Genomic DNA, 22,623 nt, shown 5'->3' on the forward strand with positions numbered 1-22,623 from the left:
CGCTATTTTTTTTAGCTTTATTGGAAAAGTTGATACATTTGGAAACATTTAACTTTAGTTGAATTCAGGCTTTCCACATTTAACCAGAATGTGTAGCCTTGAGCATATCAAAATTTCCTTGTGCCGCAGCTCCCTTATCTGACAAAAATAGTGCATTTAGAATTAAGCGCTAAAAATAAAACTTTGTTCCCATCAAGTTATGAATTTCCAACTTTTGAGGCCCCAAAATTGACTCTCCTTACACATGGTTCATGCAAAACAAAACTTCTCAGCAGGCCAGCCTCTTTAGCTCACGAGGGGCGGGTATGGAAGTTAGAGAAACTTACCTATTCTAACTGGGAATGTAACCCCTAAACAGAAAGAAACGTTTAGTCTGTACAAGTTAAAATTTGAATCTTAAACTCCTTGACTGAAACAAGACAGAGACAATTGAGAGGTCATGGATTGTAAGGATACCTCTTTTATTGATTGAGTTGCGATTTTATATAGTGTGAACTTGGCCCAAGAGCATTACATTGCTTCACAGGAGAACATCTACATGTAAATGATCTTTCTATAACAATGACAGATAAGACTCAATACAACAGAAAAACTGGTTTCAGTCAGATAAGATAAATCACTGAGGACATAGGTTACTTGAATGTCTTTTTCTGAGAGTGTGTGAGCTGGTCGTGAACAGTTGAAATTGCAGCATGGACAGTTATTCTAAGCAAGGGTCTTCTGACTTGTGACTTGTCTTTGGCATTACCAATGGGTCTGCCTGTAAAATGAGCGGTAGTAAGTGGTGTTTTGTCATCAAAATGCTGATCCCTCCATGCAGCAATTTCAAGTGACATAGGAGTTGATGCAGGGCAAATCCAGGGCAATGTGACACTGGGCGATTGGCTAATATATTCCAGGATAAACGTGGCACTTTTCACTGCAAACAACACATTTTGTCATGTGCCAAGGGTAGAGGTGCGGAAAAATATCACTATAACAACTGTAAAAAAATCCTTGCACCTGGATCTCTCTAGCCTGTCATAAACTATGCATGCATGAACGCAAAACAGTAAGACCTTTGACTCCGATAGTTATGTATATATAGTAAAAAGGAGTTGGTGTGTCTATAGTCGATGGGGTTTTCACCCTTATTGACATGGGTCATCATCAGGACGAGGTGTGTGAGCACCTTGTATCTGGTGGGTCAACTGGGAATTAATGCGAAACAACAAGGTGATTCTGGATGGGAAAACACAACGTAAGGGCAACTTGGGAGCCCTATGCAGCTGTACTTGAAAGAAGGCGAGTTACCCTTTAAGCATTAAGACAAGGTGCTCCCCACACTGAACAATGGTAATAAATAGCATATTATACTCTGCACATTTTTGTGTATGATTTGAAGCATACAAAGAGGTCAATTTAATTGAATAGAGTGCTGATTAAATAATAGTTTGGTTAATCTTATAGATGTTTGAAGCTGCTCCTTCAGTGTTCTTCAAATAGTAACAGTGGGCCTCTATTGCAATTACAATATTTAGATGATGCTTTGTAGAATAGTTGTACTCTGTCTTGTCTCTGTCATTATCTAAATGCAGTGATGCTTAGAGACTAATTACCTTAAGGGAAAGAAATCAGGCAGATTCTAGGCCTTCGACAGGATGAAATTCAGGTATATGTGAAATAGCACCCTCGGCCAATGCAGTATGAATTTTAATATTAATTTGGTGCAATAAAACCACTTAAACAAATAAGAATATGTATGCTTTTGTGTAGGGATGTGTGGAGCCAAAGTTAGGCTCACTAATCTTCCTCTGTAGACGGTATTATGTAGGTAATAATGTACTTTTATAATTCCTCTTTGTATAATTTTCTGTGTAGTTCCACATATGCTTGCATCTCAGTGCCTCTCCCAAAGCACATGCTCGCTTTTCACTGCCATGCGCTCAGCCACAAGAAAGGTTAATCCTCCTGCACAGTTGAACTCCAGGGTAAACCAACCACACTACTCTGATTGTGACTTACCCCCCCCCCCCGCCAAGTTGGTTGGGATAGTTTTCCTATATTTCCAAGCCTTGCCACCTCCATCGTATAGTTGCTCATTGCACATGTTCAACAGGCACTTCGTGACAATGAAAGCCCATGGGAAGCAGCTGCCAGTGCAGCTAACATCTGCAGACTCTACTAACCACATGTACAGATATTACTTATTGGCGATCGCAAGTAGGTAGTTATAGTTAGGAGCTAGTTTCCATAGGGAAAAAGTTTTTTGTTTTGCTAATAACTTTGTTACTGTTTGACAAATCTTCACAACATTCTAAAACTAGTTTGTCAGTCGCTTCAGCTGCCATCCAGAAAGTCTCAGGGTGATCTGTCAAATGTGGGGGGGAGAAAATTGGGGGGGTCCTAAAACCTGTTTTCCCCATGCAATTTTCCGTAGGGATGTTTTAAATGACTCCAGCCCTAACCGCTGAACGGAATTACACCAAATGCGGCAGAATGCCAGATTTTGCTCTATAAAGAGTGCTTTTTAGGTTTTGCCTGGCGAAAAGATGCGCTCTGCGCATCTTTTTCGCGCAGGCGAAAACCTGATGAGAACTGTAGTGTGGGTTTGGGTCGGCCCTCGTCATTCATTGGCTGGCTCCATAAATGGAGCCTAGCCATTGGACGAGGGGCCTGTCCGTCAATGCCGGACCAGATTCGGGGGCGTTCCCGAGATTCTTTGGCTTTTGCCGACGTCACGCGACGTCAGCCGAAAGCCGGGAACGCCCCCGAATCTGGTCCGGCATTGCCGGGACCTGCCTTTTTTTTTTTGCTGACGTGTCGGGTTTCCTTGTTGGGAATGCCGCGTGACCTTCTGAGGAATATGCATTGGAAATCTCTGCCTATCCCAGCTCTCAATGTGTACTCCTGGGCGTGTTCGTGAACTCCAGAAAGTATTCCATTTACATTGCGGTGTAGGTGTAAAACTGTGACAACCGGTTTACTACTTTCTTTGTGAATACGGGCTTCAGCCTTCCACCTCCGCAGCAGCATCGTTTGTTTACCGCCAAAATGATTAAATAAAATACCGCCGCTATTCATAAACGGTAAATAACGCAACATAAACCTCGCACTTCTGCCCTCGGACTCCGAGGCTATAAATGTCTTTTTCTCGCTCCGAGCTCTCCGTGAGTGTGAGCAGAAGAGTGGTTTAATCCCACACCAGGGGACCCGGTGAGATTCACAAAAGAGACAGAAACACACCCGTCGGCATAAACATAACAACACAACAACAACCTCTAAAAGCGCCTTGACGGGCTCTTTGTAAGACCTCGGCAGCGCTGCTTAAATGCGCCACTGCACCGCCGAGTGCGGCTTTCTTAATATATTCTTTGGGCCTCAATGAAAAGTAACACATTTATAACAAACTACTCACAAAATTTTTTGTGCACGGAATAATTCCACAACATATGTGTTTATGTTGGGGGTTGCGCCCCCACTCCTTTTTATGTTATATTCCATTTTAAAATTCGGATTTTACGTGGATGTTAACACATTTCACCCCTAAAATGTGAAATATTTGCTCACGGTCGCATCCCTATGTCGCACGCCACCATTCGGGCAGTTACTAGGCGCTTTGCATGGTAGGCGAATTATATGACTAAAACCAGCGGGTATATTTAGGTTGGAAGGATGAAAGCCGAGTCGGCCTTTCAGGGTGTCGAACCCGAGACCAGAGCTTTCACGGACGCGTTATTAGGAGTAGGTGGATCAACCCACCGTGCTATCCGCGTGGCTTACTTCTGGTTTTTAGTTTTCTATATGTATTAATTTTTGTATTTCTGTATCCTTGTATTTCATACAACCTGACAACTCACGGAAAGTTCGGCGCACTGCGCCTGAAGACAAACAGGCCCTCTGCAGCAGATCACACAATGCGCTGGTGCCACTGCCTGCACCCCCCAGATACTGCATGCTCGGAGCAGGCCCCCCCTCCCCCCAGCCCCCTCCGGGGCCCCCTGCACCCCCAGATACTGCATGATCAGAGCAGGAACCACACCCACCTCTCCCAGGAGGTGTAGGAAGCTCTCCCAGGTGTATCCTGGGTATTTTTTGTCGTTCCCAGGGTGGGAGGTCTCCGTCTCCGTCAATACCTTGAAAATAAACACCCGAAAGCGCTTTATCCCTTATTGTGGCTGTTGAACCCCAATTATTGCAAGTAAAAGTCAACAGTGCATACCCAGACAGAACCGCGGATCTGGGGGGTGGTCGGGGTGGGGGCGGGGCGTGGTGTTGTGCGTGTCTCCCAGACTTGTTATTTCCAAAACCTTTACTTCTCCTGAGATAGCTTTCTGATTCTGGGAGGTGGGGGTCACCAGATGCTTATGGGGCTGTCTCTGTGGGGTTGGGGCTGTGAGATCCAGTATCTTCTGGTGCCCCCCTCCCTTAGAATGCAGCTCGGCCTTGCGGGCAGGGTCCACCCTGTGCGTGTCAGCTTGTGTTTCTGTTCAGTTATGAGTGTTGTGCAGTCGCTATTTGTTTAGAAGCTGTTACTAAAACCTGCCAAAAATATACCTTGGCCCACACACTAGTGAACAGTGCACTAAACGACTTAATGATTGTGTGACTAAGCCGTCCACGACAAGCCTCGTATGTTTTTAGTCTAACATGTATGCTTATGTGGTTTAAGGTGAGTCAGTGTGAAATTCATTCTAAACACAAACACATTAATGAAGGATTGTGTTGCATTTCTCTAAAACGTGTTGCTCACATTAAAATTGTGCTGAATTTGTGTGCACGTGTGAGAGAGAGACTGGGTGTTGTGTGGATGTTGCTTTGTATTCTGCGTGTTATTTGTGTTTCTCTGTGTTACTATCTGCATTATTGTGTGCTTTGTTGTGTAGTGGTTTGTGTGTGTGTGGTGCTGAGTGTTGCTGTGCATGTTCTGTGTGTGTGTGTATGTTGCTATCTGAGCTGCTGTGTGGACTGTGTGCCCTGTGTGTGTGTTTTGGACAGGTGGGGGCCTGTGCGTGTCTTGCCCACAGCTGCCCTCTCTCCCAGCTGCTCTCACTCCAGGCCTCGGCTCTAGACCATACTTTTACACCCCCCACTACACATTTGTAGAGGTCAGACTGCTATCCCTACATGGAGGGTGAAAGATGCCTTGCGCCCAGTGTCAAGGAAAGAAAAAGTAAAGAAAGAACATAGAAAGAGAGGAAAACAGAGGTGAAGAAAGGCAACGAAGAAAGACAAGCAAGACAGAAAAGAAAGAGAGAATGGAAAGAAGACAGAAATAAAGGCATAAAAAGTAGCTAAAGAAAGACGGAGAGTGGTGGTGAAAGGTGGTACTTAAGAGGTAGAAAGCAGGAAATAGAATGACATTCGCAGCCTTTGATAGAGTTAGCCACAATGATCTTCTGTACACAGATTGGAGCGGTCTGGTAATAGATATGAAACCCGACTTCTCAGTCACTGAGGTTAAAAAAACGCTAAAGGGCCTGAATCTCACAAGAGCAGCAGGCCCTGATAACCTTCCAGCACTGATTATCAAAACACATCCAGACTGGTGGGCTAAATTCTTCGCAAACATGTTCCAAATTATTCTAGATACTGGGAAATTCCCTGATACCTGGAAAGGGGCAATAATACGGCCCATACATAAGAAAGGGGACATGAATAGGGCATTAGGTACTGTCGAATTGCAGGGATGAGATGTTTAAAGGAGAGATTGTGATTTTCATCCTCCATTAAGTTCCAGCCCAGATTACACAAGCGACAAGTGAAAACAAATGCAGGCATCGGCTGAAATACGTATGACGCAACGATTTTTTTTCTTCAAATGAAAAACTTCTAAGTGTAATTGTCCTATTTCAGCTATATATTTTTTTCTCTGGGGGTAAATATGTATCCCTGTTGGGAAACCTTTTACGGTATACTGCTATAATTTAGTTGCCATTCGTATTACTTGTTAGATGTCTCAGTGGGAGAGGCCAAGGAGTGTATAATCATGACATCTCCAATCCATGCTTTATGTTTCTGAGTAAGTATGATGTACCCTGGTAGTTAGTGGAGGAAGATAAGAGAAGTGTTGCCAATTCGAATTTGGGTTGAAATAATTATAACACCAGTGCGTTTAGGTCTAATAGCGATGGTTTTAATGCACATAATCATTACTTTCAGTAAGGGCATACTACCATTTCGCACTGGTCTCTTTATTACCGGACTGCAGTGCCCATTATTAGCAATGTTCAAAAAGGCTACTGTACATTTATTGTGAAAGTGCAAGTACGAGAGAACGGTCACTGCTACGAGGTCAAAAACTGAATGGGCATAGTCTGTCGTATTTAATATAAAAGGTGGGTTCAAACAATAACTTTCAGTGTCAAAGGATTGCACTACTGTGCAGGACATCACATTGTGTTGCTTTCAAGGAAGCCCGCTGCATGTCTTTTCCCATGCCTAATACATACGAGTCTGACACTACTTAACCACCAGCTTAGAAGTAATGTCTAATCAGGGAATCTCGAGTTTACTGTATGGTACAGGCCTTTGTTTCTCCTGAAGGGCTGAAGAAGACTCACTTACATTTCCGGGAAGTATGTGCTATATTTGTACAGTTCCATCCTACAGACCTTCCAATCAATGTTTTTTCTGCAACAGCCCCTTATCTGGAAGGTCGTAGGCAGCGTCCTCTGTATTCCCACCCTCAGGCCATGCATCTGTGTTCTTCGGTTCATGGTTCAAGGTGTAGCGCTAACATGACTATCACAGATCTGTAATGGGGCTTTCAGCCTGCTAGGAAGGTCTGTCTAATAACACTGGTAAAAACTGTCTGACTACGGGTGTTGCCCTACCCCTCAAACCAGAAGGCCACTTAAAGTCATGGCACGAAGCACGCAGATGTCTAGAAGTGCTGGGACCTCTGTAAATGAGTTACAAACGCGAGAATCTGAAATTGTGTCCTTCCTGGCCATTTCTTTAGCACAAGAGGCTGACCTTGGTGGTTCTGGCTGTGTGGGTGTGTGTGGCTCTGGGTGTGTGGGGGTGTGTGGCTCTGGGTGTGTGGGGGTGTGTGGCTCTGGGTGTGTGGGTGTGTGTGGCTCTGGGTGTGTGGGTGTGTGTGTGTGGCTCTGGGTGTGTGGGTGTGTGTGTGTGGATCTGGGTGTGTGTGTGTGGCTCTGGGTGGGTGTGTGTGGGGGGGCTCTGTGTGGCTGTGTGTGGGGGACTCTGTGTGGGTGTGTGTGTGTGGGGGGCTCTGGGTGTGTGTGTGGGGGGGCTCTCTGTGGGTGTTTGTGTGTGTCATTTGCAAGACATTAAGCTATTGGCATTGTAAATGACAATGTTATTTATTTATGTTTAAAAAAAACATAAATAAAAATAATGTCAAGAGCAATGCCAATAGCTCTAACTTTAACAAAGGCAAAACCATTGCATTGTAAATGCTTGTTGTAATTTGGTACGAATCTGTTAAGAGGTTTTGAATTTTTTGCAGTAAAAAGATTTATTTATATCTAGAGATATGGATCCCCCACGGATCCATGCCCCTACAGCATTGCTGCGATTAGTTGGCCACAATCTGAGAGGAAAGTTGCTGCCGACATTTTGTGCACCGGGTCATGGTTCACAGGGGCACAAATAAAATGTAAAAGTGATAGAAGGGGTCTGGGTATATGTACCCTGACCTCATGGGACTAATGGAAGGGTCTGTGAGGGACTCCTTCATGGGCAAGAAATTGTTATAAATATTATTTTTTAGTGCGTGAGAGTCTGCTAATCCACCCTGATCTCCCCTGATCCTCACTGATTTGGGCGGATTCAGGTGGATCTGCCAAACCAGGCCACAATTAAAAAAACACATAAGCATTCACAGACCCACACATCTACTCACACACCCAGTTACACACCCACACAACCACTCACACTCCTATACAGCCACTTTCAGACCCACCCACAGAACCACAAAAATGACACACACACCTCACAGACCCAGATAACCACCCACACACCCACTTACACACTCACCCAACCACTTACACGCCCTCACAACCACTCACAGTCCTATACAGCCACTCACACACCCACAATGCCACTCACACACCCACTCACAGACCCACACAACCACTCACACATCCACTCACACACCCATTTACACACCCATACAACTACTCACACACCTACACAGCCACTCATACACCCACTTAAACACACAAAATCACTCACACACCCACACCCACTTAAACAACCGCTCACACACACATCTAGCCACTCACATATCCAAACAGTCACTTACACAGCCACTCGCACACAGGCAGTGATACACTTATTGAAATTGCAGTAGCATATGTGTGTATTAAATGTGTTGTTGTTTCAGTATTGAATGTGTGCAATATAACGAGCAGACCCACTATTTGTCTGAGAATTTGTGACTATTCCGCAGATCCATAAAATGAATTTAAAAAAAAGAAAGACTTGGTGCGTTGCATTTATAGAAAGACTACATAAGTTACCTTACCTTAATTTTTAAATTTTAGTTTTAAAATATATAATTAGAATGAATATGTGAATAAAATGTATTTATAAACTTGTAAAAATGTATATTAGTAAACTGAATTTATGAGTCAAATCGTAGTATAATCTATATATAAATAACCTGTGAAATTCACATGAAAACCAAAGGTTACAGGGACGTTATAGTTAGGAAATAGCTTTAAAATAAAACCTAAAGAGATCACTGAAAAAAACCAAAAGTTAGAGGGACGTTATAGTTAGGTTCCGATTTTGCACACACAAAACCATAGAAATTCAGCAGTTATAGCTTTACCTGAAGTAAATATAACTTGTGCCCTCATCATGCACTGCTAATTACCCCACATATTACATTACTCATGACATCTCCTAAGTAATCGTTGATAATATCACTGCAACATCTGCAGTGAAATTATTGATGAGAAAACTGTGCATGGTGGGAGTGGGAGTGATAGTTACCTTAGGGCAAAAGTTGTAGTTACTTGAGAGAACTATAACTGCTGAATTTCTATGATTTTGTTTGTAAAGTCCGAACCTAACTATAACATCCCTCTAACCTATGTTTTTTCAGTGAATTTCTCAGTTTTTTTATAATTCTATTTCCGAACTATACCGTCTCTGTAAACTTTGTTTTATTCAGTGAATTTCTACACTTTTTTTATGCTGTTTCCTAGCTAAAACCTCTATTTAACCTATGGATTTTAGTACACACACATATATATATATATATATATATATATATATATATATATATATATATATATATATATATATATATATATATATATATATATCTCTTCACTGACAAAAAACAAAAATTAAAGTAATGTTATAGTAAGGTGAAATGCTCAGTAACAAAAATCAAAAACCATAGAAATTCGCTATTTATAGTGCCCTAAGGTAACTATAACTTGGATTGATACCCAGGTCCTATCGGCCAGTGCCCTGGTTACGATGCTCTGGGCTTTGGTCCCTGTCACTCCCTCCACTCAGCGAAATTGGAACATGAACAATATAGCCTTTCGAGGCCCCAATATTAGAAATGCCATTGGAGAGGCCTTGGATTATTATTTTTCAGAGAATGATGAGGTCTCCACTTTCATTGCGACTAGGTGAATGCAGCCAAAGCAGTGATACACAGTAAACTCATCTCCCATAACTCAGACTTTTTTAAGTGCAATGCATCCCACAGACTTGATCTGGAACTTAGTATCTCTAAGACCAAGATGAAATACGATCATTCTCGTTCCTAGAAATCATACCGGACGTTACCTAAAGTTATGGAGGAACTTGAGGAAAAACTGATGGGGACGTATGATCAAGGTACGTCAGTACCGAAACGCGTAATGGCCGACTGAGTAGCAGCTAATAAACCAACGATTTTTCTACTAACCTGGGTCTGTGCTCCATGTGTCTCTTCGGGAGAAGAGAGCGCCTGCGTCCTTGCTTGCGAAGTGGAGTGGCGGTAACATATATATATATATATATATATATATATATATATATATATATATATATATATATATATATATATATATATATATATATATATATATATATATATCTCTTCACTGACAAAAAACAAAAATTAAAGTAATGTTATAGTAAGGTGAAATGCTCAGTAACAAAAATCAAAAACCATAGAAATTCGCTATTTATAGTGCCCTAAGGTAACTATAACTTGGATTGATACCCAGGTCCTATCGGCCAGTGCCCTGGTTACGATGCTCTGGGCTTTGGTCCCTGTCACTCCCTCCACTCAGCGAAATTGGAACATGAACAATATAGCCTTTCGAGGCCCCAATATTAGAAATGCCATTGGAGAGGCCTTGGATTATTATTTTTCAGAGAATGATGAGGTCTCCACTTTCATTGCGACTAGGTGAATGCAGCCAAAGCAGTGATACACAGTAAACTCATCTCCCATAACTCAGACTTTTTTAAGTGCAATGCATCCCACAGACTTGATCTGGAACTTAGTATCTCTAAGACCAAGATGAAATACGATCATTCTCGTTCCTAGAAATCATACCGGACGTTACCTAAAGTTATGGAGGAACTTGAGGAAAAACTGATGGGGACGCCTCCCGCATATGCTGTATACCAAATAATTATACTATGACAAGAGTAAAATGTGGGTTGACTCCTAGCCTATAAACCTCAGCTTCTCCTACTTCGTAATAGGATCCATTCTTTTGTTCTCTTCTTAGTGGACACTCTCACCTGCACACAAGACATTGTAGGGGCCTTCCATGACTATTACTGGGCACTTTACACCACAGTACCCACATTGAATGTGAAAAAGGATGACTACTTGCGGGATGTGCCTTTCAAATCTCTTTCACCTCATCTACTACATCCTCTAGAGAAACTAAGTTTTCCACAGGAGGTTCTGGTGGCTATTAAATTCTTCCCTATAAAAGCCCAGACCCAGATGAGTTCTCCAATTCATTTTACAAAAACCTTCCATGACAAATTGGTTACAGCTTTGGCCCAGGTTTTTAACTACTTACTTCACACAGGCATGATCACTAATTATATGACATAATTTCATACTGTTTTGATACTCAAGCCAAATAAAGACCCACAGCGCTGTGAATCCTATTGCCCGATCGAACTTTTAAATATGGATTGACTTTTTTCTCAAATTCTATCTGATAGGTTAGTGAGAATATGGGCTCATTTCATCTGCCAGACACAAGCTGGATTTAGCTATGGCAGACAGACAGGAGATAATATAAGACTGACACTCAATATATGTTAGATAGATAGAGACACAAATACCCTTATAGCTCTCCTTTCTTTGGGTGCCGAGAAGGCATTGATTGCCTAGACTACTGCTATACATTTAAAGTGCTGTATAGGACACCTCTCAACCCTCAAATCAAGGCATATATTAAAACTAACCTTGTTTAGCCATCTACCGAACTCAGGGTTATCAATCAGGAGAGCCCATAGATTTTTCTAGGGAGGGGCACCGATATGGATGCCTGTTCTCACCTTCTATCTTTGCCCTGGGTCTGGAACCCTTGTTCTGTAAAATAGAGCATAACCCCTTGATCGTGGGCTTCCTGGTGGGCTAATCTACAAATAAATTGTTATTATTTGAGAGTGATGTCCTCTGCTTTTTGTCCAACCTGAAAACGTATCTCCTGGGTCTGATAGAAGAATTTGATTCCTTTACTCGAGTCTCTGGGTTTAAAATGAATGTATCCAAATCTCTTTCCTTGGAAATTCCACTAACATTATTCACAGACTGCAACTGTTTTGGCCCCACATGGTATAATTATACCCCCCCCCCATCCCTCAAATACCTAGGCGTCACCATCAAGGCCCAAAACGAATATCTTTTTGCTGATAGCAACCCCCCCTTTTTTTGAACTCCCTTTATTTTGAGTCAGTAATTCTTTCAGTGCCAACAAGTGCAGATCTGCCTCATAAAAATGAGTAAAAATAATACCTTGTTGCCCAGTAGTAATCAACTGTCCATTCTTAATTTTAGTGCTTGTAAAGTTGAAGCTCTGCTTTCAATTTAAATGCTAATCCATTGTGCTTCAATCCTTGAAAGTTGATGCATTATCGATTGTAGTTTTTATACAAGTACTTTTTGTTTGGAGCTCCTCTCGTCGCCAAATCTGTAAACATGATGCACTCCTGTTCTTAGAGGGATATGTACTCTGTTTGGTCAAATCACAATGAAACATCTTTTTCAAACACAGACCATTAAAAATAATTATCAACAATCCATAAAGGTTAAAAGGAAAGACATTCAGCCACTGTCAGAGGTTATGATTGTTTCAGCTTGCAGTCATTAGGAAAATGAATGTCTTTTCGTCAAGTTCATAAGTCTTTATTTCGAATAAAATTCATAAAAGACCAGGAAATAAAAATATTTACAAGATATCAACATTTTTGCATATTCCAAGGAACCCCATATATAAAAAGAAAGGTTGCCCGTAGGCAACATACAAAATTTAAAAACAAGTTAAGAAGAAGAAAACAAGTTAATCAAAGCAGGGTTACACGTTCTTTGCACGTATCAGCCACATCCACCCCAGAAATTTAGCAACACAAATCACAGATTTTTCAGTGCGCATGTCGCGTAGTTTCAACAGGGCAGTGCGATTCTCTACACAATTTAAAGTTTTACAAATTGGTTGAAGCCATTTTAGTCGGGGCAATCGATATGCTGGGCACGCAAAAAATATATGGCCAATACTCTCAACCTGATCAGAGCAAAAAGGACACTTGGAGGTAGAAGACTTTGTCCATCTTGCAGTAAAGGAATTGATCGGCAACGTTCCCACCCGAAACTGAAAGTACAGCTTGCGGTCAAGGGCTTTGCATATCAAATCCCAAAAAGGCTCAAGGGATGGTATAATCTTATGTGATAGGAACAATCCCGTTAGGCTATTTTCTGATGAGAGTGAAACCAATGCAGATTTCTTTGCTGCCCAAAATAGCTCTTTAAACTCCACTTTGGAGGGGAACCTAGCACATTCCGGATGTAACCATAATTCAGAAAGGCCCATGGAGTACAGAATCTGTTTGACCTCCCGCAACCAAGGGATTTTCATGGCACCCCACAATGATCTAATTTCACACAATTCGTGGGCAAAAAGGCTAAGCTCATGAGTAGTCCAGAGTCGTCGCCAAAAAGCGACAAGCCGGTACTGTGCCATCTCATCCAGAGGTCTACAGCCCAAATCCAAAAGCAAAGGTTTTATGGGTGTCGATTGTGGAAGCCCAACTAGACTCCGAAGGAACCTATTCTGTGCTATGGTCAATGCTGTCAAGCTTTTGTAACCCCAAATGTCCGCACCGTACAAAATGGCTGCGTTAACCTTGGCCTCATAAATTTTTAAAGCTGGTGTAATACGTTTTGTCAAGGTTTTTTTTTGTTCCTTTAGCAAGCAGCCAGTAAGGCGGACAAATTTTAGAATTAAAACCTCCAGCTGAGGATTCCAGTTAAGTTGATGGTCAAGAGTCACGCCTAAATAGGACATGACTTTGACCTGTTCAATAGGGACACCTTCTAATAAAAATGAACTTGTAATTTGTTTGTTTTTGTTAAAAACCATAAATTTCGTTTTATCAGCGTTAATCTGAAGGTCATTTTCGGAACAAAATTCTGCAAATCTATTTAAAGCTGCCTGGAGGCCACTCCGAGTCCTAGAGAGGAGCAGGGTATCATCGGCGAATATTAACATGGGGTACTTGGCCCCCCCCAGGGTGGGTGCATCAGTTTGAGTTTCATTGAAGAAGGCAACCACCCGATTAATGAATAGGAGGAACAGCGTGGGTGCCAACACACAACCCTGCCGAACCCCGCGTTCGACAGGGAAGTTGGCGGTTACCTGACCCTGCTTCCCCCATCTTACACGGGCAAAATTATCCTCGTGTAGACGCCTAACCAGCTCTAGAAGTTCGAGTGGAAGGCCCATAAGTCTAAGGGCATCCCATAACTTGGCCCTCGGAACCAGGTCGAAAGCCGACCTGAGATCGACAAAGGCGGCGTACATGACACCTCCGCCCAAGAGGACCACCTTCCAATATAACATGGTAAGGCGAAACACCTGGTCTAGGGTGCTAGTACCTGATCTAAACCCTGCTTGCAAGGGGGAGAGTATATTATTCTGCTCCATCCACCCCTGGATTCTAACTAGGGCCATTCTTGATACCACTTTCTGAATAGTATCAATCAAGCTGATGGGGCGATAATTTTTCGGAGAAGTTCGATCCCCTTTCTTGTGTACCGGAAGTATTTCAGCCCCTTTCCAGGATTGTGGCACCCTAGCTCCCGCTGCAATAGAGTTTGCTAAAATTGTTATATAAGGGACCCATAATTCTATATTTAATTTAAAAAGATCTGCAGGAACAGCATCTATGCCTGGGGCTTTCCCAGACTGGACTAAGTGTAAGGCATGTTCAGTGTCAGAGAAGCAGAAGTTAAGAACATCCCCATAAACTTCTAGTGAGGTCCCCACTACAGACTCAGTAGCTAAATGAACAATGTTAGGGTCTTTAAATTGAGAGGAAAAGAATTCCACCCAATCATCAGAGGAAACATAATTTTCCGGAGTAAGTGAGTCAGAACCCCGACCCCACCTAACCAACTCCCAAAACTTAATCTGGTTGGACGATTCACAGGCTTTAAGGAGTTCCGTCCAATATGAATCGTCCCATTCCCTTTTGGCTTCCCAAATAACGTGTTTATAGGCCTGTCGGGCTGTCCTGATTTCTGGGGTATTTCTAGATTTAACAGCAGCGATTAGTATACTATGGGCCTCTCTACAATTTTTAGTATACCAACCTTTGGGTTGCTTCACTTTCTGTTTTCTATATGGCCTAGTAAGCAGTTCTTTAATGGCCGCAAAACATGTCTCGTGAAGATCAACAATAGTGGGCTTAGCCCTGTCGTCGTCAGGTGAAAATGCAAGCATCTTGTCTCTGGTTTCAAGGACAAGATTTTCTATTTGACTGACAAGCTCCTGATCTACTAAGACCCTCGGCCATTGGACTCGTCTTCTATTGTCACTTAGAACCAGATCTGATGTAATGCAGGCTGTTTCAGCCTGGGGGGGTGCTAAACCCGGGACCTTAAATACAAGTAAGAGCGGATCATGGTCACTCTCTGGCCTTATTTCGATTGACATGTCCACTACTGTGTCCCAGGAATCAATATTTACCAAAATATAGTCGATACGACTCACACCAAGCCCATTATTGAAAGTTGGATTGCCCACCTTATCAGATAAGCAACGCCCGTTCACCGCCCGGAACCCCCATTCCAAACAGAAACCAAGCCAGTGGAAGGCAGCCTCCGTACCCTTAACTCCCTTAGTTATAGCCAGCGGGGGGATGTTCCAGACAGAGTCATCCTCCAACCCTATATCCTCACCAAGATTCATAATGGGTTCAAATGTGCAGTTCAAGTCGCCAGCCACCAAAACGAGCTAGTCGCTTTTCTGCTCATTTAGGAAGGCTTCCAAGTCATTAAGGATGGGTTGTTTTTTTCCACCCTGACAACCCCGGGCATAGATATTAATTAAAAGGATATCCTTGCAATTCTCCTTGCGTAATAATAGACAAAGGAGATCGGGGTTCTTCACCTGGATTTCCTTCACACTAAAGCAGAGTGAGTTTTTTACCCTAATAGTTAACCCACCTGAAGGCCTGCCCCTAAGACCCTGCAAAGCAGGTATATAAAAGTTTAGAAAACCAACTCTAAACAGGGGATCAACTGACCAGGTTTCCTGGAAAACGATGATATCGTGAGTGGTGATGAAATCGACCCAATCATCGTTGTCCAGGCGACCCCTTAAGCCTGCTATGTTCCAAGATGCCATATTTATTGGATTAGCTGGATTACTAAAACTGGAGGTCGCAGTATGTCCCGGAACTCCAGACTCAATCAGAATACGCTCACCAACAATGTCCACTGGAAGTAGTAAACCCGATGGCAACATGGTGCAATCTATACTAGGTGCTACCCGGGAAGGCAAGCTGAGATCTACTGGATGCTTTAGCGCAACCCCCCCCCCATGTCAGTCAACCTCATCCAAACAGCCAAACATGTTACAGGTAGGCACGCCTTGCCATCCAGTGTTCTGTGTGGGCCAACCGTACCCAAAACCTCTATGCCTGGGCTTTTGAATTGTCATCCAAGACCCACCCATGTCAAATTGCCGTTGGGGGGGATAAAAAAAGGTGAGGGGTCTAACAACGATTGACTGATCACCTTCATAATGGGGCCATGAACAAAGGTGCTGTGCAGTGTTGGAATCAGCAAATGACACCACTATACAGTCACCAGTAATGTTTTTATAAGTGCGTCCAACCCATGGTACTCTTCGCACCATTAAGACCTGGCTTCTTAGGTGACTAGGTATCTGTCTGTTCTTGTTTAGCCAGTGAATGACCTTATAGAGACCAAGGGTCCTCTTTTGTTTGTTGGCCAAGAGAAGGAACACCAGTTAGTATGATGACATATGAGCTCGCCTCAGGAGGTAGATCAATATATCCACCACGAAAGTTTGGTCTACTAGATTCTAACGGTGGACAGTTTTTGTTAATCAAGTCGTTAGAACGTTGTACAACAGGTTGTAGGCTAAGTTTGGGACGTGTTGTATTCTGTGATGCGGTAGTGTGAGCCCTCGCCTTTGGTGGAATTGTAGTTTTAGCAGGGCAAGCTTGTTGTGTGGGTTTCGGTGGTATTGGGTCTTGAGGCATAGAACAAAGGCTAAGATTAGAAGAGTTGATGGCACTATCTCCAACAATTGTGCGAGGTTTAGGCACAGGTTTGGGGTTTGTGGTGGGGGGGGCAGGTGGGTCTGCCACTGGTGGCTGTGAAGTCAAGCTCCCATCCTGTATGACCCTAGCTTCCATTTGCTTGAGACTAAGGCTAGCCAATGTAACAATAGTTTTGTCCATTTCTAACAAATGGTTTTCCATACGGGAGAGTCGTAGTTCTAGGGGATTAAGTAACTTTTTGAGCGTGTCCCAAACTGTTTGTAAAAATTCCTCATCCCTCCTTCTGTCCCCCTCAACCTCACTCAATCTACACTTATTTGGTACTATGTTGTGGTTGACCTGGGAATTTTCCACTAAGGATTCAAACTCGACATCACTTGGGGCAAAACTAATGTCACTACCAAGTGGATCAGGTACAACTTTATCTTTTGCATCCTCTGTCCCTAGTATACCCAATGGACGTCGACTATTAAAAAACTGGGAACGGGCAATCCTTGCCTTTTTACGAGCAAAGGTAGACCTTGCCAGAACTTTTTTCCGCTGGAGAGCAGCCTTTCTAGCGATAGCAGCTGACCTGGGCATAACAATTTTCCCCGGTGATTTTTTCCCTGCCACAAAAATAGATGGTACAGGCACCTCTGAAGCGGTTGGAATAGAAACCTTAACATGCTTAAGAGGAGATACGGGTGGTGGGTGATGCATTTCAGCCATTGTAATCAAGGGGCGAGGACCAGCTGGACGCTCGGGAGTTAATGTCTTTTCGAACAACTGTATCTTCAGCTGCTATCGAAGTATAAAGGGGAGACGGATGATTACTCTGATCTTAATACTTTGGAAATGTCTTGCCAAAGTTGCTTTTAAATGTGTGCATTCATTTCTATGGTGAAGCAAACACAAAATATTTGTGAAGATCGAAGCAGTTGGAAGAAACTTAAAGTTGGTGGAACTTATAGCTTGTTTCACGATGTTAACTGTATAACCATGTACCCTCGAAAATCTGGAGTGTGCTTAAGGTATGTCCACGGGTAGTGGCAGTAAAGATGAGAAGATCTTAGCTCTTCAATACGTTTTGTAGACACTAGACCTATCTTTCTTATAGTTTACCTCACAAAGAATTAAGAAGCTGTCCTTGGTGGCATGGTTTTAGTGGTAATACAAGTTGCTGCATCCACTAAGAAGTGGGCATTTTTTTGCTTATCTTTACATTTAAGTTTGGCTGAATACTTCTATAGTTATTAATAAAAGTTGAATATGTAAAGCTATCATTAATTTAATTTGGAGTTAGTGAATTTGGCAGTATACACAGCAATTATACACAGAAATGGAAGAGGAGCAGTATCCCAGAGTTCGCCATTCTCCATATTTAAATAATTCCTACAACATAACATTATTGCGAATTTTGTCTGCTTGTTTTGCAAATGTCGGCAAGAGTCAGTGTGCCATTTTCCTATCATGATGTTAAACTAGGTATACAATTGAATTAGGACATCTTTGACACACATAACCTGCTCTTGTCCTTTCACTCTGTGTGATCCAGGGGGATCTTCATCCTGTCCAGCCTGAAGATGCAGTAGCAGAGGAAGATCCTGCGGTTGAGGCTACGGAAGCCACTGGACAGGTAGAGACCCTCCAACCCATAATAAATCACAATCATATAGTCATGATCTGTGCTGCCTATGCTTTATTGCTTACTACCACAGAAACGTTTGAAATGTGAAAATATAGCTTGGCTCTTGTATCCTTACTAGGGTGAAGATATCTCAGCCATGTGTTCGACTACTCAAAAGTAGATCACAGATCTTCTACAACTGTCCGTAATCCACTTCAATTTGTGTTCATTTTCATATTTCATTCAAAATACATTTCTTCTAATTTTTCAGTCAGGAATTTACAAAATGGTTTTGTATTGGGTTAGCAACGTAATGTATTCCCCTAGAACCAAATTCAAAATGTATTCATTTTGCTGAATTATGTTTTTTTAGGCTTTAGGACTCTGGGCACTTTACCACTGCTAACCGGTGCTAAAGTGCATATGCTCTGTACTCTGAACTTGGTAACATTGGCTTATCCACAATTGGCATACTTAATTTTCTTATAAGTCCCTAGTAGAGTGCACTATATGTGCCCTGGGGCTGTAAATTAAATGCTACTAGTAGGCCTGCAGCACTAATTATGCCACCCAATCAGTAGCCGTTTAAACATGACTTATGACTGCCATTGCAAAGCCTGTGTGTTCAGTTGTAAACTGCCATTTTGACCTGGCAAGTTAACCCACTTCAATAGTCTGCTTTGGACTATGTACTTTAGGAATTGCTGTACGGGTTCCCTCATGAGCCACACGTGAATTGTGTGGGTGCTTTGGGTAACAGTCACATCTTCGGCATGCATGTAATTTTGTTTTTAGAAATCACGGGTTTCTACGCTGTAGTTACGTGTTTATTTTGCATAGATATGGTGATTAAACAATTGGAATACACTGTGTTGTGTCAGGTTTACACGGGGCTGACAAGCACACTTTTGGTTGTTCACTTGTGGTTTATTCTTCTAAACTGGTGTGGAGTCTTTTTGTGGTGTTTTCACTGTGTTACTGTAACTAAAGTGTGCTCAAATTCTTTACACTTTGCCCATTAGGTTAAGCCTGATTGCTCTGTGCCAAGATACCAAAGGGTGAGCACAGATTAATTTAGGTTGTGTATCTGATTTACTCTGACTAGGATTGTGGCTCCTGCTTGGACAGGGTGTATACTCTGCCAACCAGAAACCTCAATTTCTAACAACTGCACTGGGGTAACATCATCACACTCTCACATAGTGATGACATCAGCATCACTTGCTGGCTTTATCGAAAATGATCGTAAATCAGAGAATCATTTTTTATCTGGAAATGCAATTTCATAATCTGAAGGATTGCTGAGCTCTATATGAACATTTTATTTTTTTCAATGAAGGATTACATTCTGGCCATTAATCAAGGCACTTTACCACACAGCTCAATTTAACACTTTCGGCAGCTAAAATCAAAAGCAATGTCAATCCAAATTAGAGATAGTGGTATCCAAGATAGATAGTCTTATGGACTCATTGGATATTAGAGTTTGAAGGGTAGAACATAGGAGGAGAAGGAATGCATTGCAGTTCCTTTCTTAAGTCCTTTCCTAGAATGCAATGGGCCATAATGTGTAAAATGTTACATATTACAATGGATGTACGACATTACAACGCATGCTTTTACTACGCATGCTTTTACATCGCGGTTTTTACAACGCATACCATTACAACGCATAGCGCTTTGGGGTGCTGGATAGTGAATAGTTTAATTTACTATTCCAACTCCAGTCCCCGTGGACACTAGGGAAGGTTATTGGATAGTAAATTAACCTATTCCCTATCCTAGAGCGCCCCCAGCGCAATGGTTTGTAATGGTTTGCGTTGTAAAAGCTGCGATGTAAAAGCATTGCGTGGTAAAAGTTGCGTTGTAAGTGATGTTTCCCGTTACAATAGATCTCAAAACCCAAGGACGCAACATAAAAAGAAGAACACTTCATGAATCCCTTTGGTTCTTGATGACTAGTAATGTGGGAAAAAACTGATATATATGTTCCACTGGATGACAGCTTTAACTTGGCTAATAGCTTTCACCATGAATAGATAAATGCACATATATAAATACCCCTGTTCACATTTTAGGCAACCCACCTCCAGGAGCAGGGCAGCCCAGCTGCATCGAGGAGACCCCACCCCCTGCACAGACCACACAGCAGGATGCACCCATAACCACAGCTGGCTCCCAGCACCTCACCGAAGCACACATCGCATTCCAAGGCCAGGTGTTAGTCTGCCAGAAGGAGGTGGCCGAACAGGTGTGGGTGGGGTTCTACCTCATGGAAGCCCAACTAGATCACATACGTTGGTGTCTAAGTACAATCAGGGACCACTTACACTCCCCAACGGAGACCCACACTGTGACAGAGACACATGCATTTGCACATTTCCGGTACTGAACCACACCCAGAGGCCCGAGATAATAATTCACACCCCCATGCTGGACTTGCGTACGCCAGCCCAGTCCACTCCTCTTACGTATTTAGTGGGGTACGACAAAGCTACATGTCCAAGGTGCCTGCCTGCGGTGACATGGTTGCGTCCGCTGTACACTGCACAATGTAATGTTGTAGAGCCCTGCGCCCTCATGCATACATTATGAACACACGTACACAGTCAGGTAGTTTGTGGAACTGGCTACAAGCACCTTTGTTGCCAGGGTCACATGTACAGTGACGCCTGTGCTGGATGTGTGTGGGGTGAGTGTAAGCCAGCCCTCATGGAGTGGTTGGTGCCGGCAACAACTTGAACAGTGAACACTATTAAAGTGGAAACAGAAAACACCACCATAACAGAAACAACTCTGATAGTCTGGCAGTAAGACTCTTTCGACTCTGGCAGTTGTTGGTTGGAGGTGGTCCTGGTGGTGGTGGCATGTGCATTCTGCGGTGATGCAACATTCGGGCAGGTCAGGACTCGATTTGATGTGTGAGCCCTGGTGGACCGCAGTTGAGGCCGGAGGCAGCGGACAGTGCAGGGCCACAGACACATGGCGTTGATGACCCCCAGGCCATCGACCCAAAGGCCATCCAATATTCAATCAGACAGGGTCCATTACTTGAGCTGCACAGAGTTAGTGGCCCTGGATGCACTGCGGCCGGCACAGGCACACCGCCACAGGACAGTGACTTGTGGTGCACTGAGGTAGAGCCACGTGAGCTGAGTGGGTCCTCGTTGATGTTGAAGGTAAATGTTGTGGAGTGTTTCGGGGGACAGTGGAATTTTACAACCAAGTCAGTATCAGCTACATGATGATGAAGAGAACCCCCAGGCAGCGCTCAGTAGGGCCCACAGCCATGTGTAGTTGGCTTGTGAAACACAGAGTTAGTGGCACCAGAACAGTTGTTGGTAGTGTTCGATCACCTCCGTAATGATGATCCTTTTTCCCTCCGGACTGAGCCATGTCTTCCTCTTACTCCTCCCCTTACATACAATGAAATGTACTCTGCTACTGAGAAATCAAGACTCAGTTCCAATTGTGTGACCTACTTGGCCGCAGTGTAGGCCGGAGGTAGCGGTCAGCAAGGGACCCCAGACCAGTTTGGTTGGAATGCTATGCACAGAGTTGGTGGCACCACATCGAAGGGAGTATAGTGATATAAATGCGGCCATTGACATATGAACTTGGCCATAATGATATCAAGACTAAGTTGTAAATGTGTGACCCATTAGACCGCAGTGTAGGCCGGAGGCAGCGGTGGAGTAAGTTAACAAGAAAGGAGTACTGCAGGCCTGTGTCGCAGAGGCCGTGATGGTCGAAACCGGCTGCCAAGGTCGCGGGCCTCGGGCTAGGAGCTTGCACCGGCACGTGGTGGACCCTCTTTGACAGACGCCGGTGCCTGCGGGTGAGCAGTGAGTCCTGGGTGCGCAGGGGTGGGCAAGACGAGTCTGGGGACCAGCGGCCCGGGGTGCAGCAGGCGCACAGGATCGCAGGCAAAACCTCTCACTGCGTCGGCCTTGGTATGGGGTGAGATACACTAGCCTTTCCAGAAGAGAACCACGCCCAGAGTTACGTGATTTTTATTCACAGCCCTACGCTAGCCTGGGGTATGCCGGGCTAACTCACTCTGCTCCCGCTTTCAGAGTGGGGCGAGACAAGCTACTTTTCCGCGATCTTCTCCACTGGCTGAGGTAACATGGTTGTGTCCACTGTCCACTGCACTCCAAACATCAGCAGTATATGTCGACATGGACATGTCTATGGTCTGCATACTGCAGTCTGTCCAGCAGATACAAGCCACACTTGGCATTGCGTACATTCTCATAGATGGGTCACTCGCC

At 43.4% G+C, this 22,623-nt stretch overlaps 1 protein-coding gene across 1 annotated transcript in view; it reads left to right on the top strand.

Annotated features, from left to right (window-relative positions):
• Nucleotides 1-22,623, top strand: part of SNCG (synuclein gamma) — a 187,177-nt gene that overhangs the window by 154,841 nt on the left and 9,713 nt on the right. Inside the window, exon 4 of the mRNA XM_078643297.1 lies at nucleotides 18,278-18,358. Within this exon, the coding sequence (XP_078499423.1) occupies nucleotides 18,278-18,358 (81 nt within the window). The remainder of the gene's footprint in view (nucleotides 1-18,277; nucleotides 18,359-22,623) is intronic.

This window comes from Lissotriton helveticus, chromosome 5_1, assembly GCF_964261635.1.
Source record: "Lissotriton helveticus chromosome 5_1, aLisHel1.1, whole genome shotgun sequence".
Taxonomy (NCBI): Eukaryota; Metazoa; Chordata; class Amphibia; order Caudata; family Salamandridae; genus Lissotriton; species Lissotriton helveticus.